The following is a 19,242-nucleotide window of genomic DNA, read 5'->3' on the forward strand; positions in this document are numbered from 1 at the left end:
TTTAGTTCCGGACACCCTTCTGTTCTCACTGACTTCAAAGGGAAATTTGCCAGGGAACTCCAGAGGATCAAAGCCATAGCCTGACACGAATATTTGCCAGTATTCACTTAATGTATTAAGCCAACTGACTTCAATGAGAGCTGGATCGGGCCCTTGGAATGCCAGCTGTAGGCCTTGCACAGTGCCCCTTTCCTCCCCTCCTCACAGGGGTGAGGAATTCTTGCTTGGAGTAGGTATCATTGATAGATATATGTTAGATTGCTGATGTGGTGAGCAGCAGCCCCTGAGTGACACATTTAGGGCTGACACCTTGCTATATTAGCAGGCATAGAAGGAGGGGACAGCTGACAGAGACTTGAAGTTTGTCTCTGTAGTGTTTGCCCTCCCTATTCAGCTTCTGACCAGCAATAACTAACCATGGATGATATTTACAAGGCAGCAGTAAGTAATATATTTAAGTTACCTTGGTGAGGGTGCCTTTGTTGTATTAGAATGATGTTTCAAAGAGTTTTTGCTGATCGCCTAAAGCCACAATAAGGCACAGCAATGATTGTCTTTACACTGCGAGTACTTAATGTAACAATGAAATGCACTTAGGAATGTTAGCTGTAGTGAGGCACCTTCTAGTTCAGAACATAGAATTTTTCATGCCATGGCAATTCTAAATATGTAACGTTCTTCTTGTAAGCAGATAATTCTAAAAATAAGCTGCTAAATTATTTGTAATAAGTCTTTCCCTGGTTCTGTGTTGTGAAATAGAGAGATGGCATGTAAGTGTAATTTTAAATATATTTTGAAAAATCTACCAAAGTATCAGGTATGGTTATTGCTTGATCCAGGACCTGACAGGTCAACTGTTTCAATGAGGAACTGAAGAAGCATTGTTATTTTCGTGTATTAAAATGCTGCCATTTCCAATTTCCATGGCTGAATGTTTTTCTGCAAGATATATTTTGAAAACCCCTTTTGATAAAGGCTTAGGAAATAAGTGATCTGATTTGCAATGTCTCTTTCCTTGTTCTTGATATCTATAGTGCAAAAAATTATAATGTAAAATGTGCTTTCTAAAGAGGACAAGAGAAAGCAGTTTTGCCTTCAACCATTGCATATCAAGCTTACTGTATAAACCCAAACTGTTCTGTCTTCCCCCCAATAAAGATGCAGCATTATTTTGTACCTTAAATAGCTGATGATATGGAGGCAGAACAACATGAGAGTGGTATCTTTCTGGAATCTGTATTGCATGAATCCCTGTACCTTAAATTCTGTGTTACCATGTTCTGTACATGACTCTTATGGTTGGTTACAGGGTTATATATGGCGTTGCAGATAGCTAACAATTGGTTAGGTTGGTCTTCACATTTCTATCAAGAGCATAAAGATAAATCAAATGTGGATATTTTCTTTCAAAAGTTCAAGATGTCCTAAAGGAACAGGATCGTGGTTGACACATGGCAACAAAACAAGTTGTCCTTCATATTAGACTAAACTATGACCTGCACTGAACTGGGACTCCAATCTACAGACCCCAGTCCTCTTGGGTTCAGTGAGCCAAAAGTCCAGGTCTTCAAAAAGAATGAAATAAAAAAGTGACCTATAGAAATAAACAAAATTCATGTCTCTGCAATTGGCTCTTTAATTAGACTCATGCGCCATAATGTTTAGAGGCATCACACACATGAAGAAACGCTGAAACATTTTGGAAGCCAGCAATGCTAACAATTAGCCAAATGGATCTGTCAGTCAGGTGAATGGAATGCATTCTCTAGCACAAGGAAAGAATTAGAGCCAAGAGACTGATAGAGGAAGGTTTCCCATGCACAACTTTCAGCCTCTTTCATACCTCTCAACCTGCTAAACCCCATACAGGTCAAAGACCCAGAAAACCAAATTAATCCCTAATCTAACTCCATGGATTTCAATGGAGTTTGAGTTTAGTTCAAAAAAGGGCCACAAATACAAAAAATTCCATACCCCATAACCAACAAACTTCTTACTCCAAGCATAGCGTCGTTCTATAGCCAAGAAAGAAAGAGGAGAAGAAGACTCTGAAGTCCAGTAGAGACTTTGCTATGCCAATTTTTTTTAGCTTGGGGCACATTCAGATACTATGTTGACGAGAACCAGTAAAAAACTGTAATGTAGCTAGATGAAGTGGGATTCCTGTCTTGAGCAGGTTAATATAGCTGCATTTGTACTGTAATTAATTTACAAAGGCAAAATAATATTGGGTTGGGGCACAAACGTGGTTCTAAAATGCAGTACAACTGAGTGAAAAGGATATTTCCTTGGACCATTCCATAAAGAAAGACCCTAAATATATGTACTGTAACAAAATATTAAACTGGAAGAAATCTAGAGAGTAACTAAAGCAAGGCAAAGTTGATTGGCTCTCACCAGCACAATTTCAGATGGAAACAGTGAATGAAGAACAAAGCCAAAAAAGGAATAACCAAGACAGCACCTTATGGCACTGTTTATGTATCCTGACAGCATCCTCAGCATTTACACACTGAGGCAGTAATGAAAGAAGTCAACCCCCAAAACAAGAAGATACAGAGACTAAAAGAAAAAGGCCAGGAATAGATCATGGGGTCTTGGGGAGATCATAAACCACTTGAATTTCATCTCATGGTTTATTATCTTGTTACCAGAGCCTTGCAATGAATTGATCTTCCTAGCATTATTGTTACCCATCATTTAATTTATGTACAGTACATTCCTATATCTATAAATTTATGCACACAAAGGGCACTAGTTAAAGAGGCTTAGCTTGATTCAAAGGAATTGACCATTTGTGGTTTGTTGCAAGTTGATGGCACATTTAATAAAGCATTGAATTAGTTCCCACCAACTTCTCTAAATGCACCAACAGCGTCCAGTGGATTTTCATCTTGCCTACTCATGTCTAGATAAGGTTATACAAATGCAGAGCTATTTTGGTAATGCTTTCAGACTCCACTGAACTGTGCTAAGAACAGTGCCAAGGACAAGTGTCCAGATAAAAGGGTCCAAGGATAAATACCAGTGCCATTCACTCCCTGGGAATAATCAGAAGGTTTATCTTTATCTCCAGCACCTCAATCATTGGGGCTTATAAATAGCTAACATGCCTAAAGAGTTGAGTTACATGGAAGGCACAAAAGTGGCAATAGGCATTTATTTACTGGGCATAGCTCATACCTTCAGAGTCCCCAGCTATCCTATTTTACTGCCAAAACAATGAAAGAGCAGCCTGCAGCTGCTTGCCTTCCATCATGGGTGGCTGGACAAAAAGGTTCAGATTTCGTGATGCAATGCAGAAGAAGAATCCTGCTGCTATTGTTATCTGCATCTGATATGGATGGATCAGCTTCCCTGGTCTGTCCTCTGCATGTGTGTTTTGTTAAAAGTCAACATTTCTCAGTAAGAAATGCTGGTCATTTTTGCCTCTGCCCTCGCAACAGACTTGGCAGTTTTCTAGCAGAAATTCGCAAGGCTATTATCAACAAAGGCCCAAGGCTGAAATAGCAGACAGGGTGCTGCAGCTCCAGATTAAGGGGCATTGATAAAGCGGTGTCAGGGCCCAAGACTGCAATAAAGATCATGATACAGCTCTGGAACAGAGTGTATTGGCAACACTGGGGATATAGCACTAAGAAGTTGGGAAAGCAACCGGTAATGACTGTGGTTCATTGGCCTTATGTTATAGGCTGGTAAAGTGGTTGCAGATTTGGGTCCCATTTACATAGACTGATTTCAGAAAGAGGGTAGGGAAACGGTGTGAGAGCAGGACCAAAGGCAAAACCCTGTAAGCATCACAATTGAGCTGCCTAGTGACAGGGGAGTGTGGGTGGCGACAAGCAGTAGCAGTTGGATAGCTGCTGGAGGAAAGGAACCAGGAAGGTGCTGAAAGTGCCACCGAATTCAGCAGGCTGGTTGAATAGGATGTTATGGTCTGTGGTATTAAATGAAGCATTAACATCAGGAAGGAATTAACTGAGAGGGGGCAGTAGGTTCAGATAAGGGGAGAGGTGCTAACATTGTACAACCAGTGGTTCTCAATCTTTCCAGACTACTGCACCCCTTTCAAGACTTTGATTTGCCTTGCGTACCCCAAGTTTCACCTCACTTAAAAACTGTTTGCTTGCAAAATCAGACATAAAAATACCAAAGTGTCACAGCACGGTACTACTGAAAAAATTGCTGACTCTCTCATTTTTACCATATAATTATAAAATAAATTGAATGGACTATAAATAGCGTACTTACATTTCAGTGCAATATTTGAACCTATTTTTCACTTATGATCCTTTTGTGAAGCTGAAGCCCTGCCACCAGGGGCTGAAGCACGTAACTTAGCTTCATGGGGCCCCGGGCAATTGCCCTGCTTGCCACCCTCTAATGCCGGCCCTGCACTTGTGATGCCCCAAACCCATCCCATGACCCCCCTGGGGGCTGCAACCCCAAGGTTGAGAGACACTGATCTATATGAACTGAATACTCCCTGGAAGACCTCTGAGTACCTCCAGGGGTACACATACCCCTGGTTGAGAACCACTGGTCCAGACCACTAGCACATAACTACACAGTCCTATTTGCTGTTCATGATAAGTTCATGGAGGATAGGTCCATCAATGGCATCCCTAGGCTCTGTTTGCCAGAAGCTGGGAATGGGCAACAGAGAATGGATCCTGTTCGGTTCATTCCCTCTGGGGCACCTGGCATTGGCCACTGTCGGAAGACAGCATACTGGGCTAGATCGACCTTTGGTCTGACCCAGTATGGCCGCTCTTATGTTCTGTTCCTGTAGATGTATCTTATTAATTCAAGTTTACACTAAGCCCCCACTATTTGATTGCTCTTGATAATCAGGGAAGGAGATAGAAATTATCTTACAGTCTAGTATTAATTCAGTACTTGACTAGAGGAACTCATTTACACATGATGCATAGCAGACATGCAGGGAAAAGCCACTACCCCTATAGAAGGGAGAGTAGGGTGCTCCTCCAACCTGCAAAGGCCATGGGTATGTTGAGTTTGGGGATTGGACCAAGGGCATGACAGGCCAGGTCCACTCGTTCTGGGATTACCCATAGACTTCAATAGACTGTGGAAGGGCTGTGGAGCTGCCCTCCACTCTGTCCATAGCTCCAGGTGTCCATTCCTACTAGAGCACAAAGCCTACTTAATCAAGGACTTGGCAGGGTGAATTTTACACTAAGATTTTTCACATTAAACTGTAGTAATGCAATTTCATTTGTTACCCTTATTTAATTCCTCTTCAGACTCTGTATTACCTCCACTTTTCAGCACACTTTTAGAGCACCAATGACGTAAGACTATAACAGAAACTGGAAGAACAGAAGTCCCTATGATCTATGTTCGGTCTCTGGGTTGATGGCATTAGTTGTGATTTCTCACTTAATAGAGTGGACCACATGAAGGCTGCCATCTTCCACTCTTGAAGAAGGTAGCCACCAAGACGAAGACCAGGGTCAACCTGGTCCAGAAACTGGCAAGCACAAGCTGGGGGGCATCAGCATCTTTGTCTACCCGAGTACTTTTGCACTGGTATGGACCAGAAGTAGCCACACTTGACTTGTTGATGTCCAACTGAACACTGCAATGTGGTGCATCGCTGGAACCATCAAGTTGATCCCAACACCATGGCTGCCTGTGCTGTTGCATATCGCTTGCCCATCCATTCGCTGCAATGCTGCAACCCTCCAAGAAGTCTAATGAATCGAGGAAAAGTAGTCTTCCCATTCACCAGGACTTCAAAGACATCTCTTACCTCTGCTTGAAGTCACACAAGCCCTTTTGGATGATGCGCTTACTCTCCGACAATGTGATGAAGCTTGGAATGGAGTTCACAAGAAATTACAAACAAAACATCTTGTGAAAGACCAAACACAGAAGATCCGAGGCTTCAGTCTTCTGCAAAGCTTATGGGTAACCTTAAGCCGCACCCACACAAACCATGGCAGCTGCAGATACCTGATGCACAAATGGAAAATTAAAAACTCTCCAGTGTGTGACCCAGAACAGATCATGGAATATAACGACTCAGTATCCGATTCCCAAATATGAAGGAGGCATCACAGCGACGCTCTCCACTACTCCTGATGCAATTATCTGGCTTAAGCTAGCTGTAAAATTATAGTTGTTCTACATCTACATCAGCCATAGGAAGAACCACCACACAGTAGCTCTTCAGGTGTGACAAATGCTCCTCCCATTCAGTCCCCCAACGTTGCATAATTAAATGCTGCCCTGACTGTCTAAAAGCTAATCATGCAACATGCCTGAGACTCGTACTCTGGTTAAGATGTTAACTCCAGAAGAGTGTAAAATATTTGTAAAAGATGAACAGAATAATGCGATATACCAAAAAAAAAAAAAAGGGGGGGGGACTGTCCCAAACGATCTAGGTAAACGACCCTCTTACTCCACAAGAAGGGCTGTTGTGAAGATTAGTTAAGGGTTGTAAAGCATTTTGAACAAATAGTGTGCAGTATAAGTGGTATTATCAATTAATGATAATGATTAAGTGTAATAAAAATGAATTTCTCTTTCTATTTTCATCACAGGTTGAGCAGCTGACAGAAGAACAGAAAAATGGTATGTGTATCTTTACTCTGACACCATTGTAGACAGAAGATACTCCCTGTAATGGATAGTCAATCCGCTATCAACCCATGGTGTTAGCCTGTGGCTTGAACAGGCCAGCTCAGGGTCAACAATTGCTGCCACAAGTGAAAAACCATACCTCCAGCTGCCACAGTACAATGCAAAGCAAATGGCTTCTGATCCCCAAGTTTAGGAAAAGGGCTAAGAGGCCAGCAGTGGCATTGCTACAATAATGTTTCGTGGTATTTCTGGTCCTAATGCTCTTTGGGGCAAGCACAGGATCTTTTTGTGTGTCCGGCCAACATCTAGCACAGTGGTTCTCAAACTTTTAGGCTGCGTACCCCTTTCCAAATAATGTAGTCTACTGCATACCCCCATCTGACATAGGTCATAATATACCCATGATTTGTTTACCAGGTCTTGCTAAATAAAGTGCATTGTCTGCTAGTACAGGCTTTTCCTTGGGTATCCCCTGATGAGAGCTCGCCTACCCTAGTTTGAAAACCAATGGAGTTCTGCGCTAAACAGGGGCCTCTGGGCAGTTATGTGCCAAAAGTCGTCGGATAATAATAAGGAAAGGGAGTACCAGCAATCCTGTTACAAAGCCTGTTCTCGTGAGAGTTCCAGCCCAATTTTGTAGAGCTTAGATGTTTGAAAAGTTCAGTGGTGGGGAAGTTGGAACCAGGGGCTGTTCTCGCTATAGGTAAACTAGGCAGCTGCCTTGAGGGGCAGATTTCTGGGGGCAGCATAGAGATTTCTGGGAGAAGTGATTTTTTTTTAAATGCTCATGCTTGTCTACACGGTGCTGCAGGTGATTTACAGGGGCGTGAACTGCAAACAGGGCCGTCTCTACCCATACACAAAGTACACAGCTGCGTAGGGCACCAGGAAATTTGGGGCACCACATTTCCTGGTGCCCTGTGCAGCTGCATGCTGCTCTGCCCCAGCCCCACCTCTTCCCACCCCTGCTCCGCCCCAGCCCCACCCCAGCCCCAAAGCCCCTGCTCCGCCCCCACTCCCCTGAGGACTGCCGCAGGGCCGGGCCTGCACTCACTGGCGGTGGGAAGTGCAGTGACCTGCCCCCAGCCATGCCGCCAGTGAGTGCTGGGGGGCGGTTCCCACCTGCCCCCCAAGCCAGCCCTACCCCCCGCGGAGGCTTGGGGCCCCACTCCCCCGTGGGGGGGGCTGCGTAGGGCCTCAGAATAGCTAGGGACAGCCCTGACTGCAAAGCTCTCAAATATATAGAGCTCTAATGGCTCCATCTAGACCCTGCTGGAATGAAGAGGTAGCGAGTTTGTGCTGATGTAGTCCTGTGTCAACAGGACTATGTTAACATGGACTAGGTGCCCTTTAGTTCATGCCAAAAGGTCTATACAGGGCAGTTACAGTGCAACACATTAGAGGGCTCTATACTTCACACCCCCATAGACCCCTCTGTGCAAGGAAGGGGGGGCAGCACACTGAAGCTTTGCCTAAGGCAGCAGATTGTCTTGAGCAGCCTCTGGTTGGAACTTCTGGGTACTTATCCAAACATTGAGCCATTAACCTCTGTCTACTCTAGACTCTCCAACTGTACTTTACAATGGCTGACAAAGAATCCCTCAGGTTCTTCCATTGGGGTTGATCACACTGTGTTAAATTGGGTGTTGAGTGGAGCTTACCCCAGCAGGATGACTGATTTCACACCAATGCAGGGGAGGTGGAGGAAATTAAGTTTGACTTCCATTGACACAGCTAAAAAGTCTTCCGCAGACACACCTTTGAAGTTTGTCCATTCTTGGATCACCACAGCAATGAAACTCCCACTGATTTCCTGCGTGCTAACTCGTATCAAAAGGGCAAACCCCTCCATTTCTCCTTTTCCTCTCTAGAATTCAAGGCTGCCTTTGACATCTTCGTCCTGGGTGCTGAGGACGGATGCATCAGCACAAAGGAATTGGGGAAGGTGATGAGAATGCTGGGGCAGAATCCAACCCCTGAGGAGCTGCAGGAGATGATAGATGAGGTGGATGAAGATGGTGAGCTATTCTCTTAAATCCTCTAGGTGTCTCAGTGCACTGCAAAGCATTTACAGAAGGCCAGAATCACAGTGGTCATTGGCTGGACCTTAAATACTCCGCAGTTAGTGGTCAGTCAGGCTTTCCAGGCACAAGAATCACATGAAAGAAAACAGAGTGCACTCTACTTCCACCAGAGAAAGTAGATTCAGTATCCCAAGTACCAGGAATGTTGAGACACCCTGGAAACAGAGAACCACACTCTGGTAGTTTTTACCTGTTCCTTTGTACTTCTGGAGTCAGACAAACTGAGTAACCACACTGGTTAATGCAGGGGGATCACTTCTGGTAATACTGTAGATACGGACATTCTGTGGAGTGGATCGTAAAGATACAGTGCCATTTTGTGTAAGACTTTGAATTGTCCACAAGGCCATTGGCCACAATTCCATCTCTGCAATGGCATCGCAGCATGCTGTGCACCAGTTGGATGCCACTACCCACTGCATAAATTGGTGCACTGCAGAGCTATTGTGGGCACATATGGCCCAGTCCTGCAAGTTGAACTATGCAGGTGGACCGCTCCACCCTTTTGGAACTCTAATAGGACTCAGTGGGTGCAGAGCTCTGCCTGTGTGGAATAAGTTGCAAGACTGGGGCCGTAGGTTATAAAATGCTAAAGCTGAGGTTTTCAAACACCCAGACACCCACTGAATTTCAATGAATGCTTAAGTGTCTTAGATGCCTTTGAATATTCCAGTGTAACAAATGGAAGGCACTAAAAATATTACTACTATAACGGATGCAAAGAGATTTCTCAAACCTTTTTTAAGAGGACACAGGTGCTCAGATACTATAGCGAATGAGGGACAGTATAAGGATGCATACAGAAGAGGACACGTCAAAGATTATAGGTTGAAAATTTCATTCACCATTTTTTTCTTCTGTGTTTGCAAATTCTATGGAATTATAGATGTGCGGCTTTTTAATTCAAAAACAAATTCTTCAGTGTGTGGATATGTAAACGCACAACAATATACCCACAAACAACTTCACAATAACAAACCAGCATGTGCAGATTGGCGGAAAACAATCTAGGAAAGAAACTTGATAAAGATTTCAGTTCCAAAATTCCAAAAGCTCGTTAAACACAAAAGCAAGAAAACTTATGCTAAGAATTGAGGAAAATATCTTGCCAGTGTCATTTAAACAACAAATGATAACATACCATCAGCATTAAAAATACAGTGCTTGATTCTCCACTGTCTTGCACCTTACATAGTAATTTACATCTGTGCAACAAGGGTGTCAAATGCTACCAGATCAGAATTTTCCACACATTTACACCAGTGGTTGTGTTTTATATTCAATTTGCACTTGTTTAAATGACTACATAAGGTGCAAGTCAATGGTGAATCCATTCCATAATCTGTTACCCACTCCTTAGTGCTACTAACATGAAGTCTGTGGCTGGATTACTAAATAAAAGTTTAATCTCTGTTTTATGTATATGCCTGTTTGTCAAAACAAACAAACACGGAAGATTGCCTTCTAGATTGTAGTGTAATCTAAACCTCGTTTATTTCACCTTCAGGGAGCGGCACTGTAGACTTTGATGAATTCTTAGTTATGATGGTCCGATGTATGAAAGATGACAGCAAAGGAAAATCAGAAGAGGAACTCTCAGATCTCTTCAGAGTGTTTGATAAGTAAGAGACTGGAATGTAATACACTAAAACAAACGACACTGCTAGATATTATGGTGCTGCCGAATATGTCCCCATAGTTACAGTAGAGTTGAGTTTTCTGCTGAAAGCAGCAACCAACCACTTTGTGATATCTGAAGAACACAAAACGACGGCACTTACTCTTTGAGCATAGAATTCATTTTCTGAGAAATTTCAAGTAAAGCCATTCATCAGTTTATAAATTAAAATTAATTTTAAAACGGGTCCTTTTAGAAAGTTCGCTCTGCGTCAGACCCTTTTTGTGCCAAGTGATATTAACTCTTAACTTTCACGTAGTTAAGACTCATTGAAATCTTGTGCACGGGCTCTGTTTGAAGAAATTAGGTTGTAATTAAGTTCTGACGATTCCTGTATCTAATCGTTAGGATGATAGATTATAGGCTGAGCCAGCTCAGACATTGGCAATTTTTGTGTAAATAGGCAGAGACGTGAAGTCGATCTGGTGCCACAAGTAGTTCTGAAAAAGAAATATATAGTATTAAGGGCTGTCTTTTGATATTACTTTTCATAAGTGAACGTTTCCCCTTCAGCAGAAGTTGGTATGGAAAAATGTCTCCTCCAGGGAAACTCAAAGAATTTCCCTCTTTCAAAATGGATCCAAGCACATGCTTCAGCAGTTTGCTGAATCAGGTCATCATCACTTACAAAAGACTTTTACTTCTCCATGTACTATTTGTCCATGAAGACCATCCCTTAATTCACTAGCAGAAGCAAATAGTTACTACTCTCTGCTTTCTTTGTCTCAGGAGGCACACAGATCCTGTAGGGTTACTCCAATAGAGATCTGCAGAAAGGGGAGAGTTGTGTCCAGTCATTTATTCATCCTACCAATTCATGACAGGAAACCCAAGAGAATGAGTCACTAAAGGGCAGTTCACTGATAAAAACCAGATTGGAGACCAAGTGGAAGCGATGTAACATGGGGTGCGGTTGTCCATCCATTTATAGTATTTTTGGTTTTTATCTTTGAGCCATTCTGTCATTGCTCAGAAATGCTGATGGCTACATTGACCTTGATGAATTAAACGACATGCTGCAGGCTACTGGAGAGAACATCACCGAAGATGACGTAGAGGAACTGATGAAGGATGGAGACAAAAACAATGATGGCAAGATTGATTATGATGGTAGGTGTTTAAATTTGGTTAAACGTAAAAATGGGATCTCTATTGTCCTGAGGAACTCAGAACCTTAACAAAAGATGTAAGTAGTATATATTAGAGATGGGCCCAAGACTCACAATTCAGATCCAGGGTTTTAATTCCCACACAGTTTGAGAGCGTATGGGTATGGGATTAGGGTTTGGTCTTTCATAGAGTATGAACCAGCTTCAAAATTAGGCTGCACACCTAGGTACAGAGTTACACCCTCTGCCCCCAATCTTGAAGGATGTTCAGACGCAGGTATTGGTTTCCACCCATTACAGAGGCAATGAACCTGTGCAAAACCAAGATCTGGATCCAGTCCTTCCTCTCCAAATTCCAGAAGGTTTGGTTCAGGCTCTGAAACATGACGTTTGGTAGTCCCACCATTTCAAAATAGCTTCTAAATGTGCATGTGCAATATTTGGGGAGAACAAACACCTGAATTTGCTTGCACGAGTGCTACTTTGTTTGGTGAGAGGTATTCAAAGTGCCCTCTTAGCTCACATAGATATGGTTTATTATGCATACAAAGTTGCAGGTACAAATTTGAAGAGTTGGCTGGGGTTTTCCCTAGACCATACAAAGAATGATATTGATAAAGATTCTGCTTTATAACTGCCTATGCCACTTCTGTATTATTATTATTGCCAGAACTACCTAAGGAAGGCGTGATGGGTGTATAGACCCCACACAGCAGCAAGACACAGAATGAAGAGAGTAATCACTGCTCTTGCTGTGGGCTCAATGGCTTGTGAGCAAACAGCTGGGATAAAAAACAGCAACCAAACAGAGCAGGGTGGCTGCTGGAGAGGCTGGGAGCCATCAGAGGGAAGCTCCACAGCATCAGATGAGGCAAAGCTGCCCGGAGATATCAACTTCCAGGCAGAAGGGTGCCATACGGAAGAGGCCTGCAAAGGCTGTAGGTAGAAAGCGGCCCAGAAACTAAACAAATACCCGTGACTGCCTAATACAGATTTCCTGGGCTGGGACCCAGAGGAGAGGGTGAGTTTGGAGGGAAGGGGCAGGAACTGCTGAAGCCTCAGATTTGGACTGGCAGCCCTAACATAAGACTGTTGGACTTTATTTCTGTTTTTGCTTCCTTTGTTCCTTCCCTGGTGAAGAAGGGAGAGAGGGATACTGGGCCCAAGGCCTAGTGGCGGGAGGCCCCTTACCACCCCAGAAGGGGAGAGATTCCAATGACCCAGACAAAGGGTCTGGAGCTGCAAAGAGAGGCCAAGTCCTATAGGCCACATTTCAGAATACCAAAAAGGAAACTGAGGCAACTCTGCCGTTATCAAACTCTTGGCCATGGGGGTGTATTAAAGGGCTAGAGGCCTGACGACAGGAGGTTAGTGGCCAAATTCTCTTCTCCATTACACACAAGCAACACAACTGACTTCATAGTGGGGGGGTCTTGGATGGTACCTTCTTCAGAAAACTATAATTACGTAGGCCCTGATCCTGAAACTGACTCCATGCAAGTGGACTCCTGTGCCCCACAGAACCCCAGAGACTTCAAAGCGGCTCTATGCAGGCACCTGCACTCACCTGAATGCACCAAGCTGCAGGATCAGAGCTTTTATCATACCTACAGAGGCACCAGTCTCCAGCACAATCCATGCTCCGGAGTCATCGTCACTGTCAGAAACTGAAAATAAAACTGTTACACACACGAGAGCTTGTCAAAAACATTTTGTCAGAATTTTAAAATTTCACCACTCAATGAAGCTGGTTTAAAAAAAAATAAAATAAAAGGGTTGGGTTTTAACTTTTGTCAAATTTCTAAAATTCTCGACCAGCTCCAGTGAATACGATTCTTTTTTAAAAAATGGGAGCTGCAGTTTCAAATCGTACGCTCAGGGCATTTTTAGAAAGTTGTTGCTCTGAATGTTAGAGATCTTGAGCTAGAGCCTCATCTGATGTCAATTGGCATCTATCTATTGATTTCAGTGAGGCTATGCTGATTTATAAGTGAAATTTGACCACCTGTCTACTAAGCCCAGACTCCAGCTAGTAAGCCTCCTCAAGTCTTTCTGTACTGCCGGTCTTTCACTGTGCTGAATCACGTTAGTGGCACTTCCAGGAGGAGTAACAAACCCCTCCGTGACTGGAGCAAAGCTAGCTATGTTGTTAGGCATTTGGAATTGTAAAGGGGAGAAAAAGGGTGAGAGAAGAAGGGTGATTCTGGAGATACCCAGAAAGAGTGTGAAGTGCTACACACTGACTCTCCGGTTGTCATCTAAAATATGTGTCTTTCATTTCCCTTCCTTGGCAGAATTCCTGGAGTTCATGAAGGGAGTTGAATAAATCTGAAACAAGACGTGCCGCCTCGACTTTTAAAGCCCTCTGATTCCTCATCTCGTCTATGTGGTTGAGTCCCCTTGGCTGCTAGCATGAAGACTAAATGCTGAACAGGGTGGCCATCAGGCGAATACAGTGTTTGTTATTAAGTGCCTCAGATGGTCATTCCATGGATATTTAAGTAAGAGACCTAATAATTATCAAAGATGTTGCTCCTTTGAGCGATAGCAAATGTGAGTGAGCCAAGTCTTGAGTCCCTTGACACACTCTGGAGCAGATAACATAGTGACCATATCATTAAGTCTGTAAAGAATGTTTTTCCTATAGTCTAGTAAGAACCTATCAGCTGTAAAAAGCAAAACCAGTGACTGCCAGCAGACTGTGCCAGCAGGGCACAGAACTCACATGTAACCCCTTTTTGAGACGCTCAATCCCTGCATATTTCTTACAGCTAGACATTGAATCAGGCATTTGGAGCAAATTCCTGTTCCTATGAAGTTGTTAGGAATTTGCCATTGGATTTGATGCTACCATGATTTGGCCCCCCAGCGCTCGATGGGTTGCATCACATCTCTTAGAACATATTATAGTGAAACAGTTAGCATTTGAACCTTCAGTTGAATGATGATTTGAGACACTTAAACTGTCACTGAACATTCTGACAATCTCTACTCTTCCTCCACATCCAACCATTGATTTTAAGTGCAATGTACGGGCAATGTGTACAGAAATAAGATTCCTTTTTGAAATGCTAATAAAATAATTCATAAGCTAGAGTAGTTATTTCATTCCTGCTTGTTTCACAGAAGCAATTTATAGTTGCAGCTGTAAGACCAGCAAAAGGAATTCCCAGATGAAAGACACTCAGTGAAGTGTCAGGTCTGAATAAAACCACACAGTGTTGGGAGGGAGGGAGAGAGGGGGGCAGGGAGGGGTATCTCAGGATGAAAGCTTTTCACTTCCCTCAGAATAACCTATTCATAATCTCCATTACTGAGCGCAGATATCCCTGAGATTGTGCCACAAATGGCCATGGTACTTTACAAACACTGAGTAAGGCACATCCATGGCCCTAAGAAGCTTTTGATTAGAGCTGGGCAAAAATTTTTCGTCAAATAGTTCATTTGCTGGAAAATGCAGCTTTGTGATGAACAAAACCTATCCACAAATTCAGGTCTAATTCAAAACAGTTTTGGTTGAATAAAAAATGAAAGTCAAAAGTCAAAATGGCTTGTGTAGACATTTTCTAAATGAAACACTGACTTTTCATTTCAAAATGATGTTTTGTGGTTAAATTTAGTTAGAGGCGCTTAATTTTTTCCCTCCAAGGGTAAAAACCACCCAAAACAATTTTTTCTGGTTCTTTGTTTTGGCACCAAACAAAAATATACGCTCATCTGTACTTATGATCTAAGAGAGACAGAATATGGCACTACAGTTTATGGAAGGGAGAACGAGGCAAGATTTTTGGTGAGCGGAATAAGGTAGGAAGGATCCCTGGAGGAAGCAGGTTTAAGAAGGGATGTGAAGGAGCATTTGAGAGAGCTTGCTGGGCAGGATATGGGAAACTGTTCCAAGCATAAGGGGGAGCATGACAGAAAATGCAAAGTTAAGAGGCCCTGATTCAGCAAAGCACTTAAGCCTAAAGAATGTCTACATTATGGGTGCTAGGGCAGCAGAGCTATAGTGCCGTAATTATGCAGTTGCTACCCCATAGTGTAGACACAGACAACAGCAACGAAAGGGGTTTTTCCATTGCTGTAGGAACTCCACCTTATTGAGTGACAGGAGCTAGGATGATCGAAGCAATTTTCTGTCAACCTAGCTGCATCTCCTTGGTCAGCACAGCTACGGTGCTCAGGGTGTGGATTTTTCACACCTCTGGGAACCATAGCAGTGTCAACAGCTGTTTTAAGTGTAGAACAAGTCTAAATCCGGTTGGCTTTAGTGGGATCTAACCACAAGTTCAGGCACTTAAGTTCTTTGCTGAATCAGGGCCCAAGTGCACAGAAAGGCAGTAAGGGGAGAGGACTCGGTGGGGCACAGGGGCAAGTGGAGAGCAGAAAAGAATGAGAGAAGAGGTCTAGACATGGGCAAGATTATGGAGGGGCCCGATAAGGAAGACAAAGAGCTAAGAGACAGGGATTTGAGGGGGCAGTCAGAGCAGCAAGAGAGGAAGGGTCAGAGGACTACTTCTTTAGGAGTATCTCCTCTCCTTTTCCAACCCTTATTTCTCTTTAATAGTGGTCCCAAGGTCCCCCCGCCACCCCGCCCTGAGAAGATGATGATCACATTCCTGTAGCATTAACAGTTCCTCCCACGCATGGCTCAGCCATGCTGTTTATCTCCATTGAATTAACACTCACAGCTCAGCTCTCACATTGCTTTCATGTCGCTGAAATCAAACATTTACTCAAGCAAAGCAAAAACATCCAAAGGCTGAGAGAGCTGCATCGCTCAGGGCCTTAAATATTGACCGAGATACTACTGCTGGAGGAATTCTCCGCTGGGCCTGTCAGAAATTGCCTAGTGGCTTTGATAATAGGGAGAAAGAGCTCCTGGTGCCTTCAGCATGCAGTTTACTCTAGGATGTTTTTATTCTAGCTAAGAACAAAAAAAGTATTTAAATGATTAGTTATGTGAAATTAAAAATGTATGCGAAGCTGAGCGGCCTGTGTCCCACCCTATGCATTTCTCTTCTTTTAGATGAGTGTATTGCCACTTATTTAATACAAAATGGGCAGAGTCTTAAAGGTGATCTGCAAAGGCAAATTGGGTTCATGTGCTATTTTGCTTCTTTTGAGGTATGAAGAAGGCCACAAATATTTCTTTTCTGGTTGTTCGAATTTTACATTGGAAATTCAGCCTTGTCTACTCTGTTTTACTTGAAAGGCCCTGTTGGCTGACTGGAGATCCAGGAGAGCACCTGTCCTGTAATGATCCACATACATGCTTTGCTTAACTTACAGCACTGTATGTAAAGCTCAATGCTTAAATTTGTGCCAGTGCTTTCCAGGGTTGAGCCTTGGCACCTCTAGGCTTGGCAATTCATAGTCCTAGCACCTCTGGGCTTGCTACATCAGTTATGAATGTAAAAAAAATTGCTTGAGCCCTGGCACCTCTTTCGTTACAAATTAAGCACTGGTTAAGCATGTGAGTAGGCCTTCGCAGGATCTGTGTCTAGGTTTGTAACGTCAGAGAAGCCAAGCAAGTAAAACATGATTAATGGGGGGGGTGGGGGGCGGTGAGGAAGTGATTTTTATTCAGACTGTTTACAACTCAAGGTAAGAAAAGGTGGGTGAGGTAATATCTTTTACTGGACCAATTTCTGTTGGTGAGAGCCACAAGCTTTCGAGGTACACAGAGCTTTTCTTCAGGTCTGGGAAAAGTACTGAGACTGTCACAGCTAAATACAAAGTGGAACATACTGTTTAGCAGAAGTATTTAACACGTATTCTAGGGGACCATTCGAGTTGAAGTGGCTGGTTCAAGAATGCACTCATACAGAAAAATGATAAAAAGACAAAAACACCAATCACCCATGGGTGAACACTTTTCATAACACGACCACTCTAGATCTGACCTCTCAGTCCTCGTCCTCAAATGAAACCTGCACAACACTTACAAAAGACTAGCCTGGGAACTTAAATTTATAACTTCGCTAGACACTAAAAATCATAGTCTTAGTAGAGATACTTAATAGAGATACTGGATTTATGGTTTATTACAACAACCTGTAACTCCTTTTTTGTCCTATAACTGGAGGGGTATTAACTGGCCTTTTCACCTTGAATGGTCCCTTAGATGTGTTAACTACTTGTGCTAAACTATCTGTTCCACCTGGTATTCAGCTGTGACACTCTGAGTACCCTTTCCAGACCTGAAGAAGAGCTCTGTGTAACAGGAAAGCTTGTCTCTTTCACCAACAGCAGTTGGTCCAATAAAAGATATGACCTCACCCACCTTGTCTCTCTAATATCCTGGGACCGACATGGCTACAACACCACTGCAAACAATAAAACTCAAGGTGTGTAACACCTATTCAATTCCTGGGAGTAATTTCTCTTTGTTGAAGATTCAGTACTCAGTCCCCCTTCACTTAAATGGTGAGAAAACTCCCACATATCTGTGTCATCCAAAGAAACCTCCAGAAAACCAGAGATCAGATTTGACATTCCTGATATTGCTAAGATTAAAAAAACAAGCAACCCTCTTCCTCCACAACAGCTGCTTAAAAAATCCCAAACTTTTTCAGGCCTGTTTATGCATATGATAAAACACATATACACACACAAAACCAAACCAAACCAAACCAAAACAGAAACTCATTGTTTTCCTTTGAAGGTCACCTTCAAGAAAGAAGTAGCTTTGCCAGAGCAGTCACCTCCAGTTTTTCTATTAAGAAGGATGCCAGATGCATCAGTCTGTTATTAGCAACTTCCAGTTACAGCAATATAAAATAGGGTGAGATCATTTACATTTTTCTACCAAAACATTTTTAGTTGAAAACTGGCCTTTTTTTAAGATCAGAAAGTTTCATTTTTTAAAATTTATTCAGCAAAAAATGGAAAATGGAAAAATAGATCAACCAAACCCAAATTTTTTAAACTACTTTCTCCTTCCTTTCCCCTTTTTCAGTGGCAAACGAAAGGGGAAAAAGAGAGTGGGGAAGAAAACAAGGGACGAAGGGTCAGGGAGGGAAGTCCAAAGTTAAAGAAAATTAAGTTAAAAAAAAAAAAAGACCCCTCCCCCATCCCCAAATTTCCAAGAAACAAAATTGTTCTGGATTGAAACCTGTGAAACAAAAATGACTTCAATATTTCATGAAAACCTCTCATCTTTTAACCAGCTCTAAAATTATGCCAAAGTTTGTGTCATAAAAATAAAATAGCTTACATAAAAGAAACTGGGACACCATCCAACAGCCATCAAAGCCAAGGTGAGTCTTTGCATTGACTTCTCTGAATGCTGCTTTGGGCCCTCAGTGCTTTCAGTCCAATTCCCAATGAACCAGAATCTGCATCACAAAACCCAGCATCCATCACAAGCGGCAGTAACTCACTACCTTGTTGGCAGAGAAACCAAGGACTGAATGACATGGAGATGGACTCTGACCCTAGCAATGGACCCTGAGGGTCACGGCGCACCAGCAGGGAAGCTCGTGTTCTGTGGATCAATGGAGGAGTTCTCTATTCAGAAATGACCATCTGGCGTGAGCGTTAAGGGCCTGATTGTCAGAGGTGGTTCCCATTGCAGTCAATGGGAACTGTGCAGAGCTGGCCACACCGAGAACGGGTGCTAACCAAATAAAATTGAAACAGAACAACAAAAATGTGGATTGGCCATGGATACAAGGCCAAGTTTTCAGTTAGGATGCTCATTCCTGCAGAGCAGAAAAATGACAGGCAGTGCACGTTGGAAGAAGGCTGTCAGCTCAGT

The 19,242-nt window shown here is 42.9% G+C and overlaps 1 protein-coding gene across 1 annotated transcript; it reads left to right on the forward strand.

Moving 5' to 3' along the window:
* The first annotated feature begins 280 nt into the window (after positions 1-280).
* Positions 281-14,577, forward strand: TNNC1 (troponin C1, slow skeletal and cardiac type). The gene is made up of 6 exons (XM_037904538.2): positions 281-441; positions 6,573-6,603; positions 8,484-8,630; positions 10,204-10,318; positions 11,348-11,484; positions 13,778-14,577. Exons 1-6 carry the CDS (start codon positions 418-420, stop codon positions 13,807-13,809), a joined length of 486 nt encoding a protein of 161 aa, XP_037760466.1. The 5' UTR covers positions 281-417; the 3' UTR covers positions 13,810-14,577.
* Positions 14,578-19,242: the final 4,665 nt, after the last annotated feature.

Source organism: Chelonia mydas, chromosome 7 (assembly GCF_015237465.2).
Source record: "Chelonia mydas isolate rCheMyd1 chromosome 7, rCheMyd1.pri.v2, whole genome shotgun sequence".
Taxonomy (NCBI): Eukaryota; Metazoa; Chordata; order Testudines; family Cheloniidae; genus Chelonia; species Chelonia mydas.